Below are 18,016 nucleotides of genomic sequence, written 5' to 3'. Positions count from 1 at the left end.
GTTGGGTCATCTTTATCGATCTGAAAAAATGCCCAGGCTATGCAAGGCTTAGCACCCATGCGACCTGAAGAGCCACCACGACTTGTGGTGAGAGGCAGAGTTGTGTTTGAGGATGCAGTTGTTGACGTGCTTCCAGTACTACGTCTCTGTCCAGGAAGGCGCAACCTGACCTCGTCATCACTAGCATCTTCCTCCACCTCCTCTGCTGACCTCATCTCTTGGCTGACTGTGGGTTGACAGTAAGTGGGATCTCCGACCTCATCATCATCACCCTGTGCGTTATCACACCCGTCGTCCTCAGAGCCAACCTGTTCCTGCCCTGACAAAAAACTAAAGTTGTCGCTCCAATCAGGTATTTGAGTCTTATCATCGTCTTCCTCATTGTCTCCACCAACAGGAGTTACAGTTTGGGAATGAGGGTCTACATTATGGTCAGAACCTTCTGCGTCTGGTCCTGGATCCGACTCATAAAGATTCTGGGCATCAGTGCAGATCATTTCCTCGTCTGGATTCACAGAAGCGCTGGAGTCGACCTCTGATTCCCAGGCTATAGTATGAGTAAACAGCTCTGCAGACTCAACCATCTGTTCTACCTCATACTCAGACGGGCAGCTGGAGATTTGGGAGCTGTGAGGAAGCAAGTGCGATTTGGGTGACACCTTTGAGGACTGGAGTATTTGTGATGTTGAAGTTGATGTGGAGGAGAGCCCACTTAAAGGAGCACTTGATATCCGTTGAAGCACCTGCTGTTTTTGTGCCTCATCTGGAATTTGTAGCGATTGGCGTGGCCGTAAGAAAGGGATCTTATCACATTGTCCGCTAAAAGAAGTAGACATTTTAGTTTGGCTGGAAGATGGTCTTTCTTCTGCAGATGTTACTGTTGCTTTAACACCTACCCCACGGACACAACCTTTTTTCCCCTTCCCAACACGCCTATTCCCCTTTCCACCAGCAGCAGGCCTTTTTTCCACTCATTTTGGTGGTTAACTAATTCACAACTCTGGAGTTGTTTGCACAAAAAAACAATGGATGGTAACCGAGCAGAGCTGAGTGGCCAAACTGTGGTATTAGGCCAAAACTATTGGCTGGGTTAGATGCAGAAAAAAATTATTTTGAATTTGCAACCTGATGGAGGTCAGTATAGATGGACTAATAGAGAAAGTCCGACACACTACTAGAAGGCCAAATATTTTTTCAGAGGTAGATGCAGAAAAAAATATATTCAGTTTGCAACCTGATGGAGGTCAGTATAGATGGATTAATAGAACAAGACCCACACACAGCTAGAAGCCCAATATTTTTTCAGAGGTAGATGCAGAAAAAACTATATTCAGTTTGCAACCTGATGGAGGTCAGTATAGATGGACTAATAGAACAAGTCCCACACACTGCTAGAAGCCCAAATATTTTTTCAGAGGTACTGTAGATGCAGATAAAAATTAGTTTTAATTTGCAACCTGATGGAGGTCAGTATAGATGGACTAATAGAGAAAGTCCGACACACTACTAGAAGGCCAAATATTTTTTCAGAGGTAGATGCAGAAAAAAATATATTCAGTTTGCAACCTGATGGAGGTCAGTATAGATGGATTAATAGAACAAGACCCACACACAGCTAGAAGCCCAATATTTTTTCAGAGGTAGATGCAGAAAAAAATATATTCAGTTTGCAACCTGATGGAGGTCAGTATAGATGGACTAATAGAACAAGTCCCACACACTGCTAGAAGCCCAAATATTTTTTCAGAGGTACTGTAGATGCAGATAAAAATTAGTTTTAATTTGCAACCTGATGGAGGTCAGTATAGATGGACTAATAGAGAAAGTCCGACACACTACTAGGCCAAATATTTTTTCAGAGGTAGATGCAGAAAAAAATATATTCAGTTTGCAACCTGATGGAGGTCAGTATAGATGGATTAATAGAACAAGACCCACACACAGCTAGAAGCCCAATATTTTTTCAGAGGTAGATGCAGAAAAAAATATATTCAGTTTGCAACCTGATGGAGGTCAGTATAGATGGACTAATAGAACAAGTCCCACACACTGCTAGAAGCCCAAATATTTTTTCAGAGGTACTGTAGATGCAGATAAAAATTAGTTTTAATTTGCAACCTGATGGAGGTCAGTATAGATGGACTAATAGAATGATGCTATGCCCAAAAGATTTTACTTCACTAGGTGCAGTAAAAAAATTGGTATTCTATACACAGGTGGTATATCTTGCAACACAGATAGGCTACTCCACTGACTAACACACTCTGCAATAGGCCAAAAAGGATTAGCTTTGCTAGATTCAGCCAAATGCTGTGAAAAAAACTTGCACAGCACTGGCACAGACCTGCCTGGCAAAAACTGATAGGAACTCATGTAACCTAGTCCTGAAAAGGACTGCAATTACAATTAGTCTTTACTCCCACAACCGATCTATTTAAGAGCACAGACCTCCCTGATAAAAGTCGTAGGAAATGCTGTAACCTAGTCCTTAAAAGGACTGCAATCACAACTATTCCCTACTCCCAAGCTATCTGTATATTTGTGCGAAAATTGGCTTGAAATTAACAAGGTATAGCGCACACAGCAACAGCGGTGCCGTCTAACACGCAGCTGCAGCAGTGAGAAAATGGTGGCGACGGGGAAAATGGCTTGGTCTTATAGGGCAAGGACATGTGACATACACTGCCAATGACACATGCCCTTGCTTGTGTGAAAAAAAGCACTTCGCTCCGTGTGTGCGCTGCTGATAGGCTGACAGATTGCACCTCCCCACTGTAAATGCGGGAAAGAGAAAAAAAAATGGAGATCTTCATTGTTCCTGCAGAGATCCATCCCCTGCCCCTCCCCCCACCCCGCTGTACACTCAAACTGCGTATTAACATTAATTTTCATCATTACTGAGAAAAAATCCAGTTATGATTTTGGTGCACGAACAGTTATCGAACATAACCTCGAACAGCCGAATTTTTCTCAAATTGTTCGTGTTCGCCGAACGGCTCGAACACCGCCCAAAACAGCTCGAATTTGAGATTGGCGAACAGTTCGAGTAGAACCACGCTCATCTCTACTTACAATCTCCTTATTTTCTGGTTTCTAGCAGGGCAGGCTCTCCTGAATGAGTGACAGCTCTGGTGAATAAAACTGTAGTATTAGTAGAACTCTAAAGCCCACCATAAGTTCTGCTATAACACATTTAGCTCTCAGTGGTTTGTTCTGAGTCCACACTGCTATCACTGTGTTTACACATAGAGATAACAAGGCAGTTGAACAAGCACTCAAATCCAACAGTGAGATGCTGTGGATGGTGATTTATTACTGTGTCTCTCTTCAGAAGATGAGAGGAAGAGGGAGAGTAGCAAAATGTTGTACTAAATTCAGTAGGCTGGAGAGAGGTGGCTGGTATGTTAAGAGTTAACCCCTCTTCTGGACTGTAACTACTGCACACTCTCAGTCAGGAACTAGAGGTCAGGCTCCATGAAAACAAGCTCTACACTATAAAAGATAACATCTCTCTTTGCAGGAGAATGACAACAGTCAGGCTATGTGCCCACGATGCAGAAATGAAGCAGATATTTTCCGGAGCATTTCTGCATGTCCTTGGCAGAAAAAACGCATGCGGATTTTATATGCGTTTTTGAAACGTTTTTACTTGCGGATTTGCCATGCGTTTTTTCAATGCATTGTATAGTCAAATCCGCATGTGGAAACGCACAAAAAATGGTCATGCTGCGTTTTTTTCCGCACCTAAAATCCACGCAAAAAAAATCCTGACCATGTGCACAGAACTTGCAAAATGTCATAGGAAGTCATGGGATAAGATGTGCAATGCGTTTCTGCTGCATTTCCGCACAGAAAAAAACGCACCAAATCCGCATCGTGTGCACATAGCCTTAGAAAAAGCCAGTCAATTGCAAACTTGCTTATTTTCATGCTAATTAATTAAAGCAATTTAAGAACTTGAGAACACCCCTTTAATTTCTCCTTTTCACAGGTTGCACTTGTACAGTGGACAGAAAGTGTTGGCCTCACTCTTGTTAACAGAGATTTGACATCCATGCAACTTAAAACTCCCAGTGGACAGATTCTTACATTCTTCATTCTCCAGATCTTTCCCTTTACTTCTGAAAGCAAACGGATGGGCATCATAGTCAGAGTAAGTGTGTATATGTATCGGTTCTATAAAACACATTTTCACATTTTAACTACATATTTATAGTTTACGTTAACACATTTTTTATGTAGAATAATTCTTCTCTTGTACAAATCCTGAGTTATGTATGACAGACCAGAACTGTATCCACAATTCTGTTTCAAAGCTGAGTCAGTGTCTACAAAAAATAAGTTGCTCTGAATGTCTTTATCACATACGTTGTATACTGTCAGGGACGACATCGGGGAGATCACGCAATATCTCACCACTGCCGTCACTCTGTCAATTATTCACAGGATTGAGCCGGGATTCACGAGCACACAATATCGACTTCTCACTACTTAGCTATCGGCAAGCGAGCAGAAAGCGTATGGTGCACACCTCCAGATTCCAATGCGTGGAATATGTGTACACGCCCCGTACGGTTACTCCCAGCTTCACAATAGCCCAATTAATATTATTCTCTGCCACCACCGGCCAAGTTGGAACTATAATACAGGCCTGGCCGGACGCCTGCTTTCTGGTAACCTATATGGCTTCGGGGGAGGGACCGATTACAGAGCAAAAAAAACAGAGCTATTAAATTTTATATTTAATCCAAAAGGGAGGCAGTGTTTAGGAAAAATATACAAAGATTTTACAAATGGACATTTACAGTACAGGATAGACAGTTACATAAAATAAACAGAATTACAGAAGAAACTTACTATAGAGTTCGCAGAGACAAATCAGTATAGCTGGAGGAGGGGCTCCCCGATTTTATTTGAGCGATCCGTTGCTTATAGTATCTATACCCCCCTGGCAAGGAATATGGATCAATCTTCAGTTGGATCCTTTATGCTGAAGAGGGGACCTGCCCACACGCCCCATGTGCTGACATCATGTAGGCTGGGCTCCACCCTTCATGTTTCTATTAAAAATTCTAACTTCTTTGATAACTCCTCACTGGTTGATCATAGAGGCCTGGAAGTGATACCACTTTTTCCCTTATGAATATACCTTTCCGTAGAGACTACACATGGCATAGTTGCGGCCTGCTATTTTGTTACTTTTGCGCCACAGCCCCCCGGAAGGGCTTACATAAACTGGAAAATATCCATATTGTTCCCTAGCTGACCCTGTCACAAAAATTATGGGTCCCGTTATTATCAGAATTATGGAATTTGAGTTATTCCATATTTCCTATCGGTTGTCCTGGGAATCTCTATTAAATTCTCTTTGACGTCCTGGGAATCAAGCTAGATGTCAGTTGTCGCCGGTCAGTGTTAATTGGGTTTGGTAGCACCTAATGTGCCAGCATTTGCTTCCAAGGCCCTTCTCAGGTATGTATTAATTTGCATATGGACAGATGGTCGATTGTCAGCTCTTGTCTTGTGACAAATGGTATAGGGGAGGGGAATGAGGGGTTTGGGAGAAATTGTTAATATTTTCTTAATATCTCCATGACATATACTAATATGATATAGAACAATTTAAATGTCTGACTGCTATTATGTGGATCTTTTGAATACAGCTTAATGACATAACATAGGCTGTAACTCAGGATATGTACAAATAGGATTTGCTCAAGCCTACATATACAGAAGATCTGTGGTTAGTTCTCTAAGATGTTTGGAGCAACCTCCCTGCCAATTTCATTCAAATACTGTGTGTAAGTGTACATAGATTAATTGATTCTGTTTTGAAGGCAAAATGTCAGTCGCACCAAATATTGATTTTTGATTTAGGTTTCTATTTTGTTCATTCACTTTGCATTTTGTTAATTGATAAAAATAAACACCTTTGTTTTGAAAACATTCTTACTTTTCAGCTTTTTTCCATACCTGCCTAAAACTTTTGCACAAAACTATATATGTAAAATTGAATATACAGTGCCTACAAGTAGTATTCAACCCCCTGCAGATTTAGCTGGTTTGATAAGTTGCAAATAAGTTAGAGCCTTCAAACTGCAAACGAGAGTAGGTTTTATGAACAGAAGCATAAATCTTACAAACCAAAAAGTTATGTTGCTCAGTTGAATTTTATTAAATTTTAAACATAAAAGTGTGGGTCAATTATTATACAACCCCTATGTTTAATATTTTGTGGAATAACCCTTGTTTGCAATTACAGCTAATAATCGTCTTTTATAAGACCTGATCAGGCTGGCACAGGTCTGTGGAGTTATCTTGGCCCACTCCTCCATGCAGATCTTCTCCAAGTTATCTAGGTTCTTTGGGTGTCTCATGTGGACTTTATTCTTGAGCTCCTTCCACAAGTTTTCAATTGGGTTAAGGTCAGGAGACTGACTAGGCCACTCCAACACCTTGACTTTTTCCCTATTGAGCCAGGCCTTGGTTTTCTTGGCTGTGTGCTTTGGGTCGTTGTCTTGTTGGAAGATGAAATTACGACCCATCTTAAGATCCTTGATGGAGGAGCGGAGGTTCTTGGCCAAAATCTCCATGTAGGCCGTGCTATCCATCTTCCCATGGATGCGGACCAGATGGCTAGGCCCCTTGGCAGAGAAACAGCCCCGCAGCATGATGCTGCCACCACCATGCTTGACTGTAGGGATGGTATTCTTGGGGTCGTATGCAGTGCCATCCAGTCTCCAAACGTCACGTGTGTGGTTGGCACCAAAGATCTCGATCTTGGTCTCATCAGACCATAGAACCTTGAACCAGTCTGTCTCAGAGTCCTCCAAGTGATCATGAGCAAACTGTAGACGAGCCTTGACATGACTCTTTGAAAGTAAAGGTACCTTACGGGCTCGTCTGGAACGGAGACCGTTGCGGTGGAGTACGTTACTTATGGTATTGACTGAAACCAATGTCCCCACTGCCATGAGATCTTCCCGGAGCTCCTTCCTTGTTGTCCTTGGGTTAGCCTTGACTCTTCGGACAAGCCTGGCCTCGGCACGGGAGGACACTTTCAAAGGCTGTCCTGGCCGTGGAAGGCTAACAGTAGTTCCATAAGCCTTCCACTTACGGATGATGCTCCCAACAGTGGAGACAGGTAGGCCCAACTCCTTGGAAAGGGTTTTGTACCCCTTGCCAGCCTTGTGACCCTCCACGATCTTGTCTCTGATGGCCTTGGAATGCTCCTTTGTCTTTCCCATGTTGACCATGTCTGAGTGCTGTTCACAAGTTTGGGGAGGGTCTTAAATAGTCAGAAAAGGCTGGCAAAAGAGATCTTTAATCCACACATGTGAAGCTCATTATTCTTGGTGCCTGAACTACTTCTTAATACTTTAGGGGGACCAAACAGAATTCTTGTGGTTTGAGGGGTTGAATAATAAATGACACTCTGAATTAACTTTTTACGTTTTTTTAAAAAAAAAAAAAATTAAATTTGCTGCAGTGCATTTCCCACTTCCAGGCTGATCTACAGTACAAATGTCACAATGCCAAGTTAATTCCGCATGTGTCAACCAGCTAAATCTGCAGGGGGTTGAATACTACTTGTAGGCACTGTATACTTTTAAAAGGGTCATATCACTTGTCCACAGGATGCAGGATAAGTGCTTGATCGTTGAGGGTCCGTCATTTGAATGGAGCAGTGGTTGAGGTTGTGCAATACCCTTTCCATTTTATGTCTAAGGAATTGATGGAGATCGTCAATGCTGAACTTGGGTATTACAGTTAGTCCTGTAGACTTAGAATGGAGAGAGTATTGCACGTGTGTAGTGTGGATAGTTTATAAGTTGCGATCTCCACACAAGAGGTAAGACGTCAAGTTTAGCACCTTGTTGTTAATTATCCATATAATATTCTGTTGTGCTTTTGTTTTACAGGAGGAATCATCTGGAGAGATCACATTCTATATGAAAGGTGCTGATGTTGCCATGGCTAGCATTGTACAATATAATGACTGGTTGGAAGAAGAGGTAAGATCCACAATAAAAATTACTTAGTATGAAAGTTAAAGGGGATATCTGGTGCTGCAACCTTCCACAGCGCAGGCGCGCGGTGCCGGTGATGCAATAACCCCACACACATGCTGAGATTGGCTGCATTATCAGCAGGTATAGTACACATGTCTTGTCCATGCAGGTATATAGGTTCATAATGTCATTGGCACAATTTTCCTCTGTTGTGGAAGTGAGCACCACTAGATAACCCGCTTAAGAAGTGCATAACAATGCCCATTTTGCTGTGTTTTTCTGCAGTTATCAAATGTCATTAATTTAAGAACATACACTTTGTTTAATTTAGGGTTTTTGGAATGTATTGTTGATTTCTCATCTAATGGTGAATTGTCACTTCGTAATTCAAAGCTGAAGTATAAGTGTTCACGCCTTCTGCCTCAACTAGTACTCATTTTTGCTTTTTCATTTTTTTTCTATCCTTCTTCCAAGAGTCATGCCTTTTTTTTTTTTTGCATCGACGTTCACTTTACAATATAATATATGTAAGTGCAGTGAAATCATAAAAGAAAAATATATATAATTTTTTGGGGGTGAGTATACATATATCAGTGGTTAAAAAACATTCAGACCTACACTACCGTTCAAAAGTTTGGAGTTATTTAGAAATGTAATTATTTTTTAAAGAAAAGCACATTTTTTTTCAATGAAGGTAACAGTAAATGAATCAGAAATACACTCTATACATTGTTAATGTGGTAAATGACTATTCTAGCTGCAAACGTCTTGTTTTTATTGCAATATCTACATAGGTGTATAGAGGCCCATTTCCAACAACCACCACTCCAGTATTTTAATGGTACATTGTGTTTGCTAACTGTGTAAGAAAGCTAATGGATGTTTAGAAAACCCTTGCATAAGTATGTTAGCCCAGCTGAAAACAGTTTGGGTGATTTGAGAAGCTATAAAATTGGCCTTCCTTTGAGCTAGTTGAGAATCTGGAGCATTACATTTGTTTGTTCTATGAAACTCTAAAAATGGCCAGAAAAAGAGAACTTTTATGTGAAACTCGACAGTCTATTCTTGTTCTTAGAAATGAAGGCTATTCCATGCGAGACATTGCTAAGAAACTGAAGATTTCCCACAACGGTGTGTCCTACTCCCTTCAGAGGAGAGCACAAACAGGCTCTAACCAGAGTAGAAAGTGAAGTGGGAGGCTCCGCTGCACAACTGAGCAACAAGACAAGTACATTAGAGTCTCTAGTTTGAGAAATCGACGGCTCACAGCTCCCCAACTGACAGCTTCATTAAATAGTACACGCAAAACGCCAGTGTCAACGTCTACAGTGAAGAGGCGACTCCGGGATGCTGGCCTTCAGGGCAAAGTGGCAAAGAAAAAGCCATATCTGAGACTGGCTAATAAAAGGAAAAGATTAATATGGGCAAAAGAACACAGACATTGGACAGAGGAAGATTGGAAAAAAGTTTTATGGACAGACGAATCAAAGTTCGAGGTGTTTGGATCACACAGAAGAACATTTGTGAGACGCAGAACAACTGAAAAGATGCTGGAAGAGTGCCTGACACCATCTGTCAAGCATGGTGGAGGTAATGTGATGGTCTGGGGTTGCTTTGGTGCTGGTAAAGTGGGAGATTTGTACAAGGTAAATTGGATTTTGCATAAGGAATTCTATCACTCCATTTTGCAACGCCATGCCATATCCTGTGGACAGCGCTTGATTGGAGCCAATTTCATCCTACAATAGGACAATGACCCAAAGCACACCTCCAAATTATGCATGAACTATTTAGGGAAGAAGCAGGCAGCTGGTATTCTATCTGTAATGGAGTGGCCAGCACAGTCCCCAGATCTCAACCCCATTGAGCTGTTGTGGGAGCAGCTTGACCGTATGGTACGCAAAAAGTGCCCATCAAGCCAATCCAACTTGTGGGGGGGGGGGCTTCAGGAAGCATGGGGTGAAATTTCTCAAGATTTCCTCAGCAAATTAACAGCTAGAATGCCAAAGGTCTGCAATGCTGTAATTGCTGCAAAAGGAGCATTCGTTAACGAAAGCAAAGTTTGAAGGAGAAAATTATTCTTTCAAATAAAAATCATTATTTTTAACTTAGTCAATGTCTGGACTATATTTTCTATTCATTTTGCAACTCATTTGATAAATAAAAGTATGAGTTTTCATGAAAAAACACAAAATTGTCTGGATGACCCCAAACTTTTGAACGGTAGTGTATATTTGTAAAGAGAAAAATAGGTTTGTGTTGCCACTGTCTGAGACTCATAATTTTCTTAATCATTTTTTGCAATGGAGCTGTCTGGGTTTTTTTTTGTGTTTTTTTTCTTGCTTGCCGAGCTTTAGTTTTTATCGGTACCTTTTTTGGGTAAATAAGATGTTTTTATCACGGTTTATTGCATTTTTGTTGCAAGTGTGGTGACCCAGAAATGGCAATTCTGTAATTTTTATTTTTTTTTATTTACTGATTAAATCATTTTATAGTTTGATCAACAGAATTTTTACAACAGTAGCAATACATAACCAACAGATAGACGCATAACCACAAGAATGGGTAAAATTACTAACTTTTATTAAGTAATTAATATAAAAATATTAAAAAAACAAAAGACAAGAAATAGTAAATATTAGTTATTATAAGGACGATTTTACTTACATATGGATTAGCTTTGTACCCTATTGCACAAGTGCACCTTGCTTGTTATTTGTGGATATATATACACTCCAGTTAATCTTGACTGATGTGCATGTAACTATGTTGATAGGTTTACCATATTACACCTTAGTGTACCTTTGTGTGTGTCATATCGACCTTTCCCATTTTACTATTTCTTGTCTTTTGTTTTTTTAATATTTTTATATTAATTACTTAATAAAAGTTAGTAATTTTACCCATTCTTGTGGTATGCGTCTATCTGTTGGTTATATATTGGTTATTGACGCATCATCCTACTTACTCATATGTATTTGTTGTAACAGTAGCAATACAGTATATAGGTGCTTCTCACAAAATTAGGACATCATCAAAATGTAAATTTATTTCAGTTCTTCAATACAAAAAGTGAAACTCATATACACTGCTCAAAAAAATAAAGGGAACACTTAAACAACAGAATATAACTCCAAGTAAATCAAACTTCTGTGAAATCAAACTGTCCACTTAGGAAGCAACACTGATTGACAATCAATTTCACATGCTGTTGTGCAAATGGAATAGACAATAGATAGAAATTATTGGCAATTATCAAGACACCCTCGATAAAGGAGTGGTTCTCCAGGTGGGGACCACAGACCACACACATTCTCAGTACCAATGCCTTCTGGCTGATGTTTTGGTCACTTTTGAATGTTGGTTGTGCTTTCACACTCGTGGTAGCATGAGATGGACTCTACAACCCACAGAATTTGCTCAGGTAGTGCAGCTCATCCAGGATGGCACATCAATGCGAGCTGTGGCAAGAAGGTTTGCTGTGTCTGTCAGCGTAGTGTCCAGAGGCTGGAGGTGCTACCAGGAGACAGGCCAGTACACCAGGAGACGTGGAGGGAGCCGTAGGAGGGCAACAGCCCAGCAGCAGGACCGCTACCTCCGCCTTTGTGTAAGGAGGAACAAGGGGAGCACTGCCAGAGCCCTGCAAAATGACCTCCAGCAGGCCACAAATGTGCATGTGTCTGCACAAATGGTTAGAAACTGACTCCATGAGGGTGGTATGAGGGCCCGACGTCCACAGATGGGGGTTATGCTCACAGCCCAATACCGTGTAGGACGCTTGGCATTTGCCACAGAACACCAGGATTGGCAAAGTCGCCACTGGCGCCCTGTGGTCTTCACAGATGAAAGCAGGTTCACACTGAGCACATGTGACAGACGTGACATAGTCTGGAGACGCCGTGGAGAGCGATCTGCTGCCTGCAACATCCTTCAGCATGACCGGTTTGGCAGTGGGTGAGTAATGGTGTGGGGTGGCATTTCTTTGGAGGGCCGCACAGCCCTCCATGTGCTCGCCAGAGGTAGCCTGACTGCCATTAGTTACAGAGGTGAGATTCTCAGACCCCTTGTGAGAACATATGCTTGTGCGGTTGGCCCTGGGTTCCTCCTAATGCAGGGCAATGCCAGACCTCATGTGGCTGGAGTGTTTCAGCAGTTCCTGCAAGATGAAGGCATTGAAGCTATGGACTGGCCTGCCTATTCCCCAGACCTGAATCCGATTGAGCACATCTGGGACATCATGTCTCGCTCCATCCACCAACGTCACTTTGCACCACAGACTGTCCAGGATTTGGCGGATGCTTTAGTCCAGGTCTGGGAGGAGATCCCACAGGAGACCATCCGCAACCTTATCAGGAGCATACCCAGGTGTTGTAGGGAGGTCATACAGGCACGTGGAGGCCACACACAATACTGAGCCTCATTTTGACTTGTTTTAAGGACATTACATCATGGTTGGATCAGCCTGTAGTGTGTTTTTCCACTTTAATTTTGGGGGTGACTCCAAATCCAGGAATCCATTGATGAATAAATTTGATGTGTTATTTAAGTGTTCCCTTTATTTTTTTGAGCAGTGTATTATATAGAGTCATTACAAACAGAGTGATCTATTTGAAGTGTTTATTTCTGTTAATGTTGATGATTATGGCTTATAGCCAATGAAAACACAAAAGTCATTATCTCAGTAAATTAGAATAATTAACAAAAAACACCTGCAAAGGCTTCCTAAGCATTTAACAAAGTCCCTTAGCCAGTTGGCTCCACAGTCATGGGGAAGAATGCTGACTTGACAGATGTCCAGAAGGCAGTCATTGACACACTCCACAAGGTGGGTAAGCCACAAACGGTCATTGCTAAAGAAGCTGGCTGTTCACAGAGTGCTGTATTATTATTATAGCGCCATTAATTCCATGGCGCTTTACATGTTTAAAAGGGGTATACATAGCAAACAACAAGTACAATAATTTGAACAAAAACGAGTCATCGACTGGTACAGGAGGAGAGAGGACCCTGCCCACGAGGGCTCACAATCTACAAGGGATGAGTGAAGATACAGTAGGTGAGGGTAAAACTGGTCATGCAGTGGCATGGTGGAGAGAGGGTTACTGCAGGTTGTAGACTTGTCGGAAGAGGTGGGTCTTCAGGTTCCTTTTGAAGGTTTCCACGGTAGGCGAGAGTCTGATATGTTGGGGTAGAAAGTTCCAGAGTAGGGGGATGCACGGAAGAAATCTTTTATGCGATTGTGGGAAGAAGAGATAAGAGGGGAATAGAGAAGGAGATTTTGTGAGGATCGGACGTTGCTTGCAGGTAAGTACTGGGAGACTAGGTCACAGATGTATGGAGGAGACAGGTTGTGGATGGCTTTATATGCCTTGGTTAGGGTTTTGAACTGGAGTCTCTGGGCAATGGGGAGCCAGTGAAGGCATTGACAGAGGGGAGAGGCCGGGGAATAGCGGGGGAACAGGTGATTAGTCGGGCAGCAGAATTTAGGATAGATTGGAGGGCTGTGAGAGTGTTAGAAGGGAGGCCACAAAGCAGGAGGTTGCAGTAGTCGAGGCGAGAGATGATGAGGGCGTGTACTAGGATTTTTGCAGATTCATAGTTGAGGAATGTGCGGATCTGGGAAATATTTTTGAACTGGAGTCGGCAGGAAGTGGAAAATGCTTGGATATGGGAATATATGTTTCCAAGCATATTAATGGAAAGTTGAGTGGAAGGAAACAGTGTGGTAGAAAAAGGTGCACAAGCAACCGGGATAACCACAGCCTTGAAAGGATTGTTAAGAAAAGGCCATTCAAAAATTTGGGGGAGATTCACAAGGAGCGGACTGCTGCTGGAGTCATTGCTTCAAGAGCCCCACCACACACAGACGTATCCTGGACATGGTCTACAAGTGTCGCATTCCTTGTGTCAAGCCACTCATGACCAATAGACAACGCCAGAAGTGTCTTACCTGGGCCAAGGAATAAAAGACCTGGACTGTTGCTCAGTGGTCCAAGATGTTGTTTTCAGATGAAAGTAAATTTTGCATTTCATTTGGAAATCAATGTCCCAGAGTTTGGAGGAAGAGTGGTGAGGCACACAATCCAAGCTGCTTGAGGTCTAGTGTGAAGTTTCCACAATCAGTGATGGTTTGGGGAGCCATGTCATCTGCTGGTGTAGGTCCACTGTGTTTTATCAAGACCAAAGTCAGCGCAGCCGTCTATCAGGAAATTTTAGAGCACTTCATGCTTCCCTCTGCTGACAAGCTTTTTTGAGATGGAAATTTCATTCTCCAGCAGGACTTGGCACCTTTCCACACTGCCAAAAGTACCAATACCTGGTTTAAAAACAACAGCATCACTGTGCTTGATTGGCCAGCAAACTCGCCTGACCTTAACCCTATAGAGAATCTATGGGGTATTGTCAAGAGAAAGATGAGATACACCAGACCCAACAATGCAGGTGAGCTGAAGGCTATCAAAGCAACCTGGACTTCCATAACACCTCAGCAGTGCCACAGGCTGATCGCCTCCATGCCACGCCGCATTGATGCAGTAATTGATGCAAAAGGAGCCCTGACCAAGTATTTAGTGCATTTACTGAACATACATTTCAGTAGGCCAACATTTCGGATTTTAAAATAATTTTTCAAGCTGATGTTATAAAGTATTCTACTTTACCGAGATAATGACTTTGCTGCAGTGATATTGATTTTGGCATTTATGGGATTAAATAGCTGGGGGCGGTGCAGGAACTGTTCCTAGTTGTGACAGACGGGTCTCAGCTGTCGCATAAGCTGAGCTCCTGGCGGCGATCGCGCGGGCATAGCTCCTTTGCCGTGCACAATGACCATGACGTACCCATACATCAGAGGTCGGGAACTTCTATTCACCCATGACGTATGGGTACGTCAAAGGTCGTGAAGGGGTTAACAAAACATTTTATCTATTTTTTTTTAGAACATTTCACTTTTTTTTTTATCCCACTAAGGGATTTGAACCTGCAACTATTTGATCACTTGCATGACATACTGCAATATTTTAGTATCTGACCATGAGTAAGGCTAACCGCCGAAATGCGTAGGTCCATCCCACCACCTATTTTATCTTGCTTACCAGTCAGTTATTGCTCATGGATGTTGTTAATGGTGAAATAAAGTCAAGTTTTGTACATTTACTTGGAATGATGTCTCACCCCTTGATTCTTTCTCCTTTGTTATTTTATACCACGATACTAAAATATACAATCATGATCACTGATGAAGCCCTGGCGCAGAAGGACGGTACTCCATATTTGTTTAAAAAAATTCTGCAACTGTTCAATTCATCTGAAAGCAACTTGCGGAAATCCACGTGCTTTCCACCGAAACACCCCCAGTAGATGAGTGAAACTTGCTTATAGTTGCAGAAATTTCTAAAACAAATTTTCCACGTGTGAATACACCATAAATGGGGTAACAAACACTCGACATTGATGGCTTGATTGGATTTACTTCAGGCATAAGATATTACTCTCTAGAATAGAGAGCTCCACCGCCATAGTCATGTGTCCTGTACTTATTTGTATAAAGCTTCCGGTAGACCATAGCTATTTAACCACTGTATTTACAGATGTCTGGATATGTAAAATCTCTCCTCGCAGGCTTTGTTTTCTCTGTAATCATCTTAATCTAACGCTCTGTACTGACAATAAAGTAATAGACTGATCACCATGCATATGCTGATGATGGTATTGGCAATATGAATCAATAGATGCTGCAGGCCAGCTTCACTTAATCAGAGGCATGATTAAATTAAACTCCCTGAAGACCTAACAAAATGTCATAAAAATTACTTTTGGCGATAATGATACATAATTAATTGTAAGAAAAAAAAATTGGTTTAATTTATTTAGCAATATAAGGTCAAATCAATAGACCTCTTTCCCCAATGACATTTATTAAGCTTATGTTTTAGAAGCCAATTGACAGATGATTATTTAGAATAATTATATAAACTTCAATGATAATAATATGTGATATTAAATCCATAATGTCTGAACTGTATAATATTTATTGGGCATTGGATGATTTTTTTTTTTCATTTTAACCAGAAGAAGAGTTTAATTCCATATTTATCAATACTTCAACCCCTGGCAAAAATTATGGAATCTCCGGGCTCTGAGGATGTTCATTCAGTTGTTTAATGTTGTTGAAAAAAAGCAGATCACAGACATGGCACAAAACTAAAGTCATTTCAAATAGTAACTTTAGGGCTTTAAGAAACACTAAAAGAAATCAAGATAAAAAATGTGGTACTCAGTAAGGGTAATTTTTTTCAGACCAAGCATAGGGAAAAAATTATGGAATCACTTAATTCTGAGGAAAAAATTATGGAATCATGAAAAACACACAAAAGAACGCTCCAATGCATCACTAGTATTTTGTTGCACCACCTCTGGCTTTAATAACAGCTTGCAGTCTCTGAGGCATGGACTTAATGAGTGACAAACAGTACTCTTCTTCAATCTGGCTCCAACTTTCTCTGATTGCTGTTGCCAGATCAGCTTTGCAGGTTGAAGCCTTGTCATGGACCATTTTCTTCAACTTCCACCAAAGATTTTCAATTGGATTGAGATCCGGTCTATTTGCAGGCCATGTCAATGACCTTGTGTGTCTTCTTTCAAGGAATGTTTTCACAGTTTTTGCTCTATGGCAGGATGCATTATCATCTTGAAAAATGATGTCATCATCCCCAAACATCCTTTCAATTGATGGGATAAGAAAACTGTCCAAAATATCAACGTAAACTTGGGCATTGATTGAAGATGTAATGACAGCCATCTCCGCAGTGCCTTTACCTGACATGCAGCCCCATATCATCAATGACTGTGGAAATTTGCATGTTCTCTTCATGTAGTCATCTTTAAAAATCTCATTGGAACGGCACCAAACAAAAGTTCCAGCATCATCACCTTGCCCAATGCAGATTCGCGATTCATCACTGAATATGACTTTCATCCAGTCATCCAGTCATCCACAGTCCACGATTGCTTTTCCTTAGCCCATTGTAACCTTGTTTTTTCTGTTTAGGTGTTAATGATGGCTTATGTTTAGCTTTACTGTATGTAAATCCCATTTCCTTTAGGCGGTTTCCTACAGTTCGGTCACAGACATTGACTCCAGTTTCCTCCCATTCCTTCCTCATTTGTTTTGTTGTGCATTTCCTGTTTTGGAGACATATTGCTTTACGTTTCCGGTCTTGACGCTTTGATGTCTTCCTTGGTCTACCAGTATGTTTGCCTTTAACAACCTTCCCATGTTGTTTGTATTTGGTCCAGATTTTAGACACAGCTGACTGTGAACAACCAACATCTTTTGCAACATTGCGTGATGATTTACCTTCTTTTAAGAGTTTGATAATCCTCTCCTTTGTTTCTATTGACATCTCTCATGTTGGAGCCATGATTTATGTCAGTCCACATGGTGCAACAGTTCTCCAAGGTGTGATCACTCCTTTTTAGATGCAGACTAACGAGCAGATCTAATTTGATGCAGGTGTTAGTTTTGGAAATGAAAATTTACAGGGTTATTCCATAATTTTTTCCTCAGAATTGAGTGATTCCATAATTTTTTCCTTCTGCTTGGTCTGAATAAAATTACCCTTACTGAGTACCACATTTTTAATCTTGATTTCTTTTAGTGTTTCTTAAAACCTTAAAGTTGCCATTTGAAATGACTTTAGTTTTGTGCCATGTCTGTGATCTGCTTTTTTTCAACAACATTAAACAACTGAATGAACATCCTCCGGTGATTCCATAATTTTTGCCAGGGGTTGTACATTGTGTTTTTATACATACACTGTTCAAAAAAATAAAGGGAACATGAAAATACCACATCCTAGGTATCACTGAATGAAATATTCCAGTTGCAAATCTTTATTCATTACATAGTGGAATGTGTTGAGAACAATAAAACATAAAAATTATCAATTTAAATCAAAATGAATATCCCATGGAGGTCTGGATTTCTAATGACACTCAAAATC

At 41.1% G+C, this 18,016-nt stretch overlaps 1 protein-coding gene across 3 annotated transcripts in view; it reads left to right on the top strand.

Annotated features, from left to right (window-relative positions):
* Window positions 1-18,016, top strand: part of ATP9B (ATPase phospholipid transporting 9B (putative)) — a 383,456-nt gene that overhangs the window by 313,325 nt on the left and 52,115 nt on the right. For 2 of the 3 annotated variants that reach the window (XM_073678910.1, XM_073678909.1), the window contains exons 16-17: window positions 3,992-4,153; window positions 7,923-8,015. In XM_073678910.1, coding sequence (XP_073535011.1) covers window positions 3,992-4,153; window positions 7,923-8,015 — 255 coding nt within the window. The remainder of the gene's footprint in view (window positions 1-3,991; window positions 4,154-7,922; window positions 8,016-18,016) is intronic. The other variant, XM_073678911.1, reaches the window with a different exon arrangement.

The sequence above is a fragment of the Phyllobates terribilis genome, unplaced genomic scaffold, assembly GCF_046119375.1.
Source record: "Phyllobates terribilis strain yellow unplaced genomic scaffold, ASM4611937v1 Scaffold_4__5_contigs__length_816908805, whole genome shotgun sequence".
In the NCBI taxonomy this organism is placed as follows: domain Eukaryota; kingdom Metazoa; phylum Chordata; class Amphibia; order Anura; family Dendrobatidae; genus Phyllobates; species Phyllobates terribilis.
Note: the sequence above shows the minus strand (reverse complement) of the source record. Positions and strands in the feature narration are given on the sequence as shown.